The sequence below is a fragment of the Apis mellifera genome, linkage group LG10, assembly GCF_003254395.2.
Source record: "Apis mellifera strain DH4 linkage group LG10, Amel_HAv3.1, whole genome shotgun sequence".
Lineage (NCBI taxonomy): Eukaryota > Metazoa > Arthropoda > Insecta > Hymenoptera > Apidae > Apis > Apis mellifera.
The window spans coordinates 5302625-5315198 of record NC_037647.1 but is presented as its reverse complement, the minus strand read 5'-3'; the positions used below and the strand labels follow the sequence as shown (position 1 = coordinate 5315198).

At 28.4% G+C, this 12574-nt stretch overlaps 1 protein-coding gene across 1 annotated transcript in view; it reads left to right on the top strand.

The window, feature by feature from the left end:
- 5-HT2beta (serotonin receptor) overlaps window positions 1–10445 on the top strand; it is a 119405-nt gene extending 108960 nt beyond the window's left edge. The window contains exon 7 of the mRNA XM_026443085.1: window positions 9487–10445. Within this exon, the coding sequence (XP_026298870.1) occupies window positions 9487–9521 (35 nt within the window). The 3' untranslated portion in view covers window positions 9522–10445. The remainder of the gene's footprint in view (window positions 1–9486) is intronic.
- Window positions 10446–12574: the final 2129 nt, after the last annotated feature.

Genomic DNA, 12574 nt, shown 5'->3' with positions numbered 1-12574 from the left:
TACGAGTTGGTTAAAAGAGGATTAATTAGGATTAAGGAGAATGATTGATAAAAATTATATAGGAAAAAGATTCTTTGTTTCGTTTTCGCAGTGATATGCGATAAAAGTATTCAGTCGAAAAGATTTTTATGAGATAACGAAGGAGTTTTTGATTATGAAAAATATTTGTTTGTTAAGAAAAAGATACGTTTGATATCGAATAAACACTTTCGAAGAATTAATCTCATTGTTTTCTAGATATAATATTTTATACACTTTGCTTGTTTTAAATTGATTAGGTTAGGATTGCATCGAGATCACGTGACTCGTTCTTATTCAAAATGGTCGAATACTTTCAACGCGAATCTTATAGGTTATGAAACGAATAATTATTAACTTATAATTACTTTAATTCAAAAAATTTTGCAAAAGAATCTACTCGACTGAAAACTTTTGCATTCTTTGTTAATATATCGTGTTCAATTTTATCGAAGTTGAAATAAAGATGGAGAATATTATTGCTTCGATGAAATTTATGGAGACTGAGATTTGTTTGAACGAACACGTAGATAATAGTAGAGTAAGTAGATGCTGAGTGGCGCTTATGGAAACGGAAGCAAGTAATGAAATATTAATCCTGAATTAAATTATTGTAAAATCGGTGGAAACCGCTGTTTCATTTTACTCGCTAAATAATGAAGAATCGTTGCAGAGTGTTTAACAATAAAAAAAGAAAAAAGAAAAAAAAAAAGAACGATGTACTCGATACAAGCGTTGATAATTGAATTCCTATTAAGTGCACTTGATAGTTTATCGTTCTCGAGTTACATGCGATTGTTCCTGTCGAAAATGCTACGGTTAGAGTTCTATTATTATTATAATAAATTGCTCAGTGATTAACAGTTGTAACTGAAATAATTAATCCTTTGTGGACAGATTTTGATAAATTTCTGAGAACAATTACTGAAATAATATCAACATCTCAGTCTGAACTTTTCATTTATAATCTTTGCTGTTAAATACAGTGTTAAATTATCGTGAAAGATGAAATAATAATTTTTACTTTTCACCAGTGAATCGATACTTTTGCCTCGATAATTATAATTTATGCAGTATTGCAACGAGTCCACATGGGATTAAGATTATTTCAAATCGAGAAACACAAATAACAAAATGGAATTTTAAAAATAATTCCGATAAAAGAACTTTTAAGAAAGTTCTAAATTAATCGAAATAATTAATATACAAATTGTTATTCTGTTTTAAATAAGTGATAAAAGAGAATATATAAGAGGTTCCTTAAATCAATTTTCAATACATTCTGTGTCCTCTTGGTTGAATTAAAGTTCAAGAAAAATTATGTTTAAATATTCATTTAAACAAAACAAACACATGAATTCCTGATATCTTTTCTTGCATCTGTATCTCAAAAAAATATTTTCATTTATTTTTTTTTTCTGTCTATTGTATGTATCAGTGATATACAATGAAATTTTACTAAAAATAAAAGTATTCTAAATACTCGTTCAAGCGACGATATGTACCTACATTTTTTTCAATGAACAAAAATTGTTTTATAAAATACTTTCACAATTAATAGAAAAAAATCCTTTTTCTAAAAATTTTTCCAATTCTTATTGTTAATTTAATAGACCTCAATTATTCGTGATTCTTTTCGTTCAACAATTCTCTCAAAAATTTGCAATTGATATATCTTTAAAATTTTCCATAATTCTCGACTTCGATATTAAAGATCGAATATTGATTATCGATAAATGCAAAATTGTAAAATGATAAAACGAAAAATGCAACGAAATCCAAAAATGGCTACTTGTAACAACCTGCATATACGAAAGAAAAACTCTTTTTTCCTTTTTTCCACTCATGATCGCATCAGATCCGCCAGACCAAGAAATTCTCGTGACGTATCTCAAGTGTGTGAAAGAAACCGAAACTCATTTTATCCGCAATAGAGCACGAGAAATGGGCAAATTACACGTGGAGTCCAACACATTTCGAGCAAATCACGAACAGTTGGATGGCCAGAGAGAAAGAAAGGAGAAAAAGTCGTAAATAAGGATCCTCTTCCAGAACACGATTCCAGCAAGAGGAACTGATCACATTGATCGGTGAAAGATTCTCGGTGGCAAACAAGGGTTGCTGCGATAAAACCCACATAAAAGCGTATCGATCTGTTCTACGAGACCAAAGATACCGGAAGTTGAAGGGTGGAAATTGAAATTGTGGACGTTGCAAAATCCTTCGAACTTGTGTCATAAAGCAAACAATTGGATGAACGTATGGAATATTAAGGAGTCTATTCGTGGATAATATTGCAATTTCGTTCGAAAAATTTTGGGAGAACATGTGAGGATGATTCGAACAATTGATGCTGGAACGTAAGAATAGACTTTATGGCGTTATATGAAATTTTTTTTTTTTTTTAGATAGAATAATAAGAATTGGAAGAAATTTTTGAAGATGTTACTTCAAAATTTATTTTACTTTTTCGATAGCTAATTTGGCTTGGATATTTTATTAGATTTTTTTTTTAAATGTTTGTAATTTAGTAAGTTCTTAAGTAAATTTAGATATTTAATTAATTCCAATCTATACTATACAATCTGGATCTAGATATTCAAAAGATGTTAGATTTTTTATAAGAAAAAAAATTTATTATTCCATATTTTTATTTTTTATTGTCATTAAAGGGTTAATATGTGTAATTTAATTTCATTGTAGCAGTTGATCAGACAAATATTATCCATTCGTGAAAAAAGAAAAATCTGAAATTATATTATTTCAAGAATAAACTGTACATAGCAAAAAATAAATCAAATTTTATATCAACAAACTATCTTATAGTTAACGAAATGTATCAAATAAAATTCGAAATCCTTTCTTCTTGTATACTGTGTACAATTTGTGCATAGTAATTTGCTAGTAGTATCAAGCGTGAAAATTGCAATCAAAAATCGTAATTTTGTATGAAGCAAAGATTCGAACGAAGAAAGGAACAAGTGGAGTTAGAAAACTAGTTAATCCAGTATGCTTAGTGGGAGAGCAACAGGAATCTCCAAGAGATTCCTGCGAAGATTGGGAGGCCAACCGAATCCAGAAATCCCTTTCACTAATCCTGAACTCGATTGCAATCACAAGTAGGAACCTCGTTCTCTTCGATCGCCATATATCGTTTCGTTTCACCGATATTTACCGTTACATTGCACCACCATTCTTCGAATTTCTAACAGTAACGAGAAATTTTTCTTCGATATTTCTTTCTTTTTTTTGGAAAAAATCTTGTTCTTTGAAAATTTTCGCCACGTTTTCGCATTCAATTTTTTGTTTAACACTGCAGTGGTTCTCTGAATTTCTATGTCTTCGATTCTCTTCGATTTTAATGTAAAAATTTGGCGGGAAGTGGTCGGATCAAATGCAACACGAAATTCATAAAATACATTGTCATTTTTGAAATGTTAAATATATGGAAATTATTGAATCTAGCTAAGGAAATTTAATTTGAACTTTTGTTTATTTATCAAGATAGAAGAGAATGAAAAAATGAAATTGATTGAAAAAAATAATTGGCAAGAATCTGGGGAAATATTTTTAAATATTTTTTTATGTAATATTATATATTTGTATTATTAATAGTGTTTCCAATTCTTTTTTATTATTTTTTCTTGTCAAAAAAAGAAAAAAGGAATGGAAATTTAAATTGTTTTATGCAAATGATTTTAATATCCCCATACATTTAACATCGTTTTTAATAAATTTTATCTCAAATAAGTAAAAACAAAAGATTTTAAATTTATTTCTCAATATGATAAATGAAAGAAATAATTGAAAATTATGATTAAAAAAGAAAATGGTGAACAATTTAGTAAGAATAATACGAGTCGAGAACAATAAATGAATAAATAGTTAATTGTAAATAGTATTTGGGTAATAACGAATTTGTTAAACGGCCTTTCAGATGGTTGCAATTAATCACCACGAGAGTAACGTCTAAATAGAATGATTAACGTGGTCACGTTATAAATAAACAACGAATGCAACATGGCTCCCTGTGTTAAAATTGATTTTACAATTTGAGGATGGCTCAACTTTTGACCTGGACAAATAAAATGGAAACGAGATTAAATGGAAAATTTTCGTGGAATAAAACATATATATGTATGGCGATTAATTAGAAAAAAAAGTTGAAAAAAACAATAATAATTAATATAATAAAAGAAACAGAATGAAAGAAACAGAATGCTGGAATACAGAAATAAAATAATTAAAATTAAAAGGAAGAAGAAATTAATTAGAAAGAAAAAATATATATAATAATAATAATAATAATAATGTTGAAATTATTATTAAGAGATAAAATTAAGTATATATATATAGTATATAATAAATAAAAGGTCAAAGAAGAAGAAAAATAAAAATTTGAAAAAGATTGAACTATAAATATTGAAAAGTGATGAAATAAAAATTAAAATTAAAATTAGACATGATAAAATGATGTAAAATAGAAGAAGTATTGAAATAAAAAAGGAAAGCGTAATGAAATAAAAAATTATAGAAAGAAGAAATAAGATACAATAAGAAGGGGGAACAAAAGGTTTAAAGCAGAAATAAAGGAAATACATAATGGTTATAATATATAAAGGTGAATGGTAAAGCAAGAAAAATTATGAAAAATTAAAGAGGAGAGGAAAAAGTAAAATACAGAAGGAGAAAAAATGAAAGATAAAAAACAGTTTCACTTCAATTCTGGATAGAGAATGGTCAATTGAAAATTGAAAGAAAAAGATGGGATAATAAGAGATTATTGGAAAATGATTAAATAAAGGAATAGTTAATAAGAAATAGCAATAGTAATAATGGAAATAGCAAATAAATTTATAATAAAATATCTTGAATAAAATAAGCATTATATGCATTATGTGCACTGTGATCAGATATTGTCAAAAAAATTAATTTTTCTGAATCACATTAACATTAAATTATATTAAACGAAAATTGAAAATGAAATTAATTTTAAAAGGCTTTACTTAAAAATGAAAAATAATTATTTTAATTTTTGCAAAAAGGATATTTTATGAAATATATGAAAATTTGAAAAATTATCATATCGATTAAAGATAAAGTTATTTTCATCATTTTATGTCATCGTCAATAGTATCATAATTTCAAATATGACATTATTATATTTCATTAACGTATCATATTCCACACAAATAGTTATTTCTGCTCATTCGTTATTCTATTCCATACAGACGTTTACTTATAAAAGATTCAACAGTTGTACATTGCAATGGTTTCTGGCGCGACAGAATTGATTCGTTTCGTTCCAAGAAAATTCAAGAACGAATGGTTAAACATTATTCCGTTCTTTTTATTTATTCATAATAACTTATTCGATTCTAAAGTGTAAGAACAGTCTCTCAGTTTCCGAATTAATTGCATTTTTGAAATTCATCAATATAATTTTCTATCTTAATAAAAATCTTAATAAAGAAATATTAATTCTTTTTATAAAAATATTTCTATAAATCAAACAAGCACTTCGAAATAAATATTTTCAACCACCAACTTTGAGAACTGATTTTATCATTTATATTATAAATATGAATGATTGAACTATCTTCTGCCAAACAAAATTTTTACTTTCGTTTTCGATTTTCTATCTTATTATACCTGTCAATGCATTATCTGATGCGCGCATAATACTCTCATATACCATCCATATCTCGTTTTCTCTATCAATTCAACTGAAAAATGGATTCTTTTCCAATTGACAGACAGAAGCGAGATACATAGACATTCATCTCTCACTCGCGAACATAACTTTCAGAAATGGAAAAGAACTGCGTTTCTCGTGGAATAATCAAATAAATATCGTATCAGATTTCTGAAAATTTCTGAAAATATGAGAATCGAAGGAAGAAATATATTTATATCGAAAAACAAATCATTCGATCGTTCAACAGAATATCGATCATCATCGTTACGAAAGAAGAAAAAGTGATGATTATAGAAATTTTAAAAGTGAATTTGTAAATAATTTAAAATTGTCACAGAGTTTAAAGGAATTTTGGATACAATTAATTGAATTTTCGATTATTTTAGATGTATTATTACGATACCATAATTATTGAAAAAAAAATATGAAACGTAATTTCTGATCTATCATCATCATAAGTAGAACGACTTGATCGTTAAATATTAATAGACATTAGAGGTGTCTTTAGATTACAAAGAGTCAATCATAAATATCGAGTTTCCTCGTTTTTTCGATCCTTAAAACTTGTTAATCGATTTAAATATCGGAATGAAACGAAAAGTGACTTCCAAATGATTTCCATTATCGATAACACTGATTTAGAAATAATTTCTAAATAATTAAAACAAATTTGGTATAAATTATTCTAAGAGAGAATATTTTATCTAAATATTAAACATTTTGCCATATTTTATGTCAAAATTGATTAATGAAACTGCAACTTGAAAATCTTCACTGGGAACATAATTCAAGAATTAATTGTCGTTGCTAATTAATCGAAGGAAGCTGGAGAAAATGCTGGAAGAAACGTGATCCAAACGAGAGAAGACAATATACGTTTATATTAGGGAAAATGAAGTCTAATGAATAATGAGGAGCGATCATGTTATAACATTTGATAGTCTCGACGAGTCTTGTTTAATTCTTTATCGATATTCAATTTTCATTGTGTAAAATATCTTTATTTCCATACGTAATCACATTCTTTTAATAAATGATTAATGAATAAAAGAACAGGTATTTGTTTCTCTTACAATATATAATGTTTTTATATAATTATTTTATAAATATATTTTATATTTTATAAATGTATCTCTGTAATTTTATATAATTATATTTTTCGTATTATTATTTATATATATGTTTTCATCATAAATCAAGGATGGTAAATTAATAGAATTTCTTTCTCGATTCTTTGAACACTCGAGGATTTTTCGATCCTGTTCTCAAGCGTTTGAGAGAGGGATCTCAGTTTTCGATTCGAGTGGGTTCGACGCGAGCAAGCTATTGAAAAATGGCAAGTTGTTAAGATCATTGAAGAGGATCGAAGTTTCTTAAGTTTGGTCGAGTAATTAAAGTGGATACTTGGATGCTTTCGAGATAATTAGCAAATTTCGAGAGTTGGAGGAGGATTCTTGAAAAATACTTTTTGCGCATCTTTTAAGATAATACTTTTGTTTTCTTGTTTTGAAGATTTTTTTTTTTCCATTCCATCCGCAAAAAGAATTCTGGTTTATTTCGCGTCGTTCTTTATCGATACTTTCACTCCACTTTTATCTCTGTTTACCTCTTCTTTCCCTCGTTTTCTATTTAAAGAAATAGGAGCTGTATCACAGGGAGGCTGACCCATTTTCTCTCAAATCAGAGAACCAATTTTGATCGAATTTTAACCAAATTATTGTACAAATAATTTGTTTAATTAATCGAGAAAACACGATTTCTTTAATGAACGTTTCAGTAAAGTTGCCTGATAAGTAAAAGGTTATTCCAATAATGATTGCACCTAATTTACATTGTAATTTTTTGCCTTTCAATATAACTTTTCAATGATTTTTTCAAATCATTTACTCGGAAAATTTGTTAACAATTATCATAATATAAAATATTTTAATGTTTTTAGAGAATTGATCGAATCAAATGAAAGAAATATTCATTAATAATTAATTCATTTTTGGAAAAATTCACTAGGAATTTTTATATAACCAAAATTTTACAGATTGACGAAATAAATATATGAAATATAATTATTTCAAAATTCTATTATTTATTCTAAAAAAAACAATTTTTAAAAATTGATAACTTGTTAATGATCCTTCGATTCTATCCCATATTTTTCTTCAAAGCAATTCTTGCTAAAAAGAACCGATATTTTGTTTTTTTCCTCACAGGCGAAAACATGGTAATGCATCCCTCCCTGCGTGTGGATGATCGCACTGCAACCCTATCAGAATCACACATCGAGCAAATAAATTCCCCGTAGTCGATTGTTCCTCCACTCGTGTAATTAGCATTGTTGATCAACTCGTGTAACTCGTTCTTCGTGGAAATAATCGCTCGATCGATTCGACAACGACAAACTTTCACGACGAGAAAACTGTTATTCCTCTCCTCGAAATTCCATTATTTTCGAAATCATCGAGCAATTCAGATATATGCACATACATGGACAAGATAATATTTTGTAAATAATTTTAGAGAGTCGAATGATCTCTTTTATCTTAAATTCAAATCATTAATTAAAAAATCTATATATGAAAATTATTAAATAAATTCGAGATCAATGATAACAATATCAAATATCATATATTTCATATATGAGTTGTGAACAAAATTTCTGATATATCATATAAATCGATTTTGCAGCTCTCCAGTAAGTATAAAGTATAAAGTATAAACACGTATAGCAATTTGGAAATTGTATAATTCAAAAAAATTGCATATCACGTATTTTAATTATCCATCATCATTAAATTCCATCGTTATAGCATTGTACAAAAATATATTACTACATTTGCAACGATTATTACTGAATAATTTCATCTCTTCCTCACAAAGAAACGAGCAAATCCAATCGTACAATAAATTCCGATATTTACGAAGAAGAACATATTAAAACCAATCGTATCGAAAACAATGGACACGTGCATGCAATCATTCGACGAGTCCATAAATAGTTGAGCGTATAGAATATTGCGCGTATGCAAAATGAAGCATGGAGGAGTTAATATTTCTGGAGGGAGAATCTTAGGAAAGATGTGATATTTCGCATTGTATCTCTAATATCCGGGAATCAATTCGTATTAGGCGACGAAGTAGGTCGAATAAAGTTGGCGATGCGAGATGTATTCAGCAGGTTGGATCATCGCTCGAATATATATCATCCTTCTGTACTGATTACCCACGAATTTCGTTATTTCGAGGGAAATCTCGTATCAAGAATGGAAACGGATTTTTCATCAGCTCTCGCGCGCAAAAGTAAATCTTCGATCATTGGAAGGATATATATCGGGAGCAATTTCGTAATTTTGTTTTTTAAGTTTCTAAAAATCTTGATTTTTTTCTTTTTTTTGGATTCGTTTGAGAATATAATTGGTTAATTATATAGAATTGTATTCAATTTTTGAAATTTAATTCGAAATATTTTGGAAAAAATTTGGAAAAATAATTCGAGAAAATTGAATTCTCGTGCAATGAAAATTCAAAATCTGAAATCTGAAAATTAATATTGAATATTTATAACAATGGATTTATTAAACTTGCAACTAAAATTGTATCCCAATAATAATATTTAAAATCTAAATTTGATCTACATTTTTTCTGCAAACAACACAAAAATTATGGTAATAATTTTACATTGATTTTATAAATTTTTCAACAATAATTATATAACAAAGAATATCTCATTTCAATTATTCATATAATAAATAATATTTATTTCACGTTTGTTTCAGACTCCAAAGGAACATCTCACAGAAGACAAGTTTGAAACTTTATACACATCAATGTTAATAACTATCTCCCTCATCATTTTCCTCAACCGACCAACTTTACCATAATTTGGCCTCAATTAATTTGGTCAATTTAATCCAAATCCAAGAAGAAGAAATTCATGGACAGAGTGGTGTTTTAATCAAGCACCAGAATCTTGCAATCCGAAACCGATCGCATAAACAAGAAACGAACATTGGCAAAAGAGAGACAAAAGAGGCCTGCGACTTCAAAGGCGGCTCATTGTTAGCTGTTGGAGTAACCGACAAACCAGAGAAAAAGAGGGAAAAAAAGGAAGGGGGAAAAACAACAACAACAACAACAACAACAGAAAGGAAAAAGAAGACAATAAAGAAGCGGTTCTTTTATAACTGGCAGCCGTTTCCTAGTTGCTTTTGTAAGCTGGCACGGCCGATGCACGGATCTATTTTTTCAAAGGAGGCGCACACCCTCAAGAAAAATATGTTCCTTCCCCGAATGACGTCGATTCATCAACAACACCCACCACCTCGAAAATATCTGACGTCCCCTGATTTTTCACGCTAACCAGCCTCTGCCTACGTCGAGAGAGGAATTGCGGACACGGAACAAGCGATTCGAACGAATGGCTTCGTGGAGAACAGGGACAGATTGACTTTATGATGGAGTTGAAAGACCAAGATGGTTATGGATGGAATGAAATTCGTGATTTTTTTTCAGAGTGGAGAAAATTATAATATGGATGTAAGTGGAAAAATTAGAAGAGAATTACAAACTTACAACTACAGAGAATACAAACTGGTTAAACTAATAAAGAATAATGTGAAACGAGGCAGTGATATATACCAATAATATGTGCCCACGTGTGTACCAATATTGATGGAAAGAGGAGACAGAAAAATGAAGAAGTAAAAAAGAACGAAAGCAAGAAAATTATTGTAAATCGTAGTTTATAAATTTATGTAACTAAATATTGTATTGTAATGTACTGATATGTAATTTATTAATAATGTATTGATATGTAATTTATTGTAATAAAATTGTAATTATATCAAATTTCTTGAATAAATGATTATTTTTTAATCTTGAAATACGACTTTATCATTTTCCCCACCTTCTTATCGGATATTCTATGTAACTTTATTATACATGAAATGTATAAAAAAACATATAAAAAACAAGAATATTGGAGGAATATAATAAAGTTACATAGATATCCTAAATATTCCTTAGAATTAAAAAAATTGTTAAAAAAAAGATTAAATTTTAATATGTGAGAAGACTTTTTCAGAAAACTTAAAAAAATTAATAAAAATGATAAAAAACACAAAAAAGTACGAGGAGATATGCGTACAAGCAAGTAAAAATCTAAATATATGTATAAATTGGGAAAAACAATGTTTTAAAGCTCTAGAAGAATGGCTACGATAAGAGGAATGGTAAAAAAATAAGCAGGAGAACGGTAAATATATGATACGTAAGAAAAAACTCCTTTAAAATTATGTTCTCCTGATAGAAAATCGAATTTTCGATCAAAAGTGTCGTCCTATTGTTCGAGCAGTCGGAAATTTCCAAGAATTTGACGTCATTTCCAAGAAATTTAGAAATTCTAAGAACTCGACCTCATTTCTAAGAATTTTAAAAATTCCGAGAATTTGACGTCATTTCTTGGAAAAATTTTTCGATCGACCTCCTATCGTATTATGTTCTCCTAATACAAAGTCGACTTTTCGGCCAAAACTTTCGCTCGTTCCAGCTATTTGGAAATTTCCAAGAATTTGACGTCATTTCCAAGAATTTCAGAGATTCCGAGAATTTGACGTCATTTCCAAGAATTGCCAAAATTCCTAGAAATATTTCTCGAACGACCTCCTATCATATTATGTTCTCCTAATACAAAGTCGACTTTTCGGCCAAAACTTTCGCTCGTTCCACGTATTTGGAAATTTCCAAGAATTTGACGTCATTTCCAAGAATTTCAGAGATTCCGAGAATTTGACGTCATTTCCAAGAATTGCCAAAATTCCTAGAAATATTTCTCGAACGACCTCCTATCATATTATGTTCTCCTAATACAAAGTCGACTTTTCGGCCAAAACTTTTGCTCGTTCCACCTATTTGGAAATTTCCAAGAATTTGACGTCATTTCCAAGAATTTCAGAGATTCCGAGAATTTGACGTCATTTCCAAGAATTGCCAAAATTCTTAGAAATATTTCTCGAACGACCTCCTATCATATTATGTTCTCCTAATACAAAGTCGACTTTTCGGCCAATACTTTCGCTCGTTCCACCTATTTGGAAATTTCCAAGAATTTGACGTCATTTCCAAGAATTTCAGAGATTCCGAGAATTTGACGTCATTTCCAAGAATTGCCAAAATTCCTAGAAATATTTCTCGAACGACCTCCTATCATATTATGTTCTCCTAATACAAAATCGAATTTTTGGCCAAAACTTTCGTCCATTCCATTGATTTTTCTCGAGTGATCATTTATTAAGGATCTTAGGAGAATTAATTAACATATACTAGAATCAAAAAAATACTAAAAAAGTAATTTTGCAAATTGATGAATATAAAATGGTAAGTACTCTTAGAATTAAGAAAACTGTTGAAACACATTTAATTCTTCAAAAAACAATAGTGATAAAAAGGTAAGTAATAAAAGGTAAGTAAAGGTAAGTATTTTAAATTAATTAATTAATTTATAGAAAAATTATTTTAAATTAATTCAAACATATTGAAAATAAATTGGAACATTATTTACATTGGAAATGTAAATAAACAGACCCAGAATATAAATAAACATTGAAAATGTAAATAAACAGACCGAGAATGTAAACAAACATTGAAAAATGTAAATAAACAGACCGAGAATGTAAATAAACATTGGAAAATGTAAATAAACAGACCAATGTTTGCAAACAAAGCGAAATTTCAATTTCCAGGCCTTAAATTTTCGAAAATTTTTGTAAATAAACATTGAAAATGTAAATAAACAAACCCAGAATGTAAATAAACATTGAAAAATGTAAATAAACAAACCGAGAATGTAAATAAACATTGGAAAAC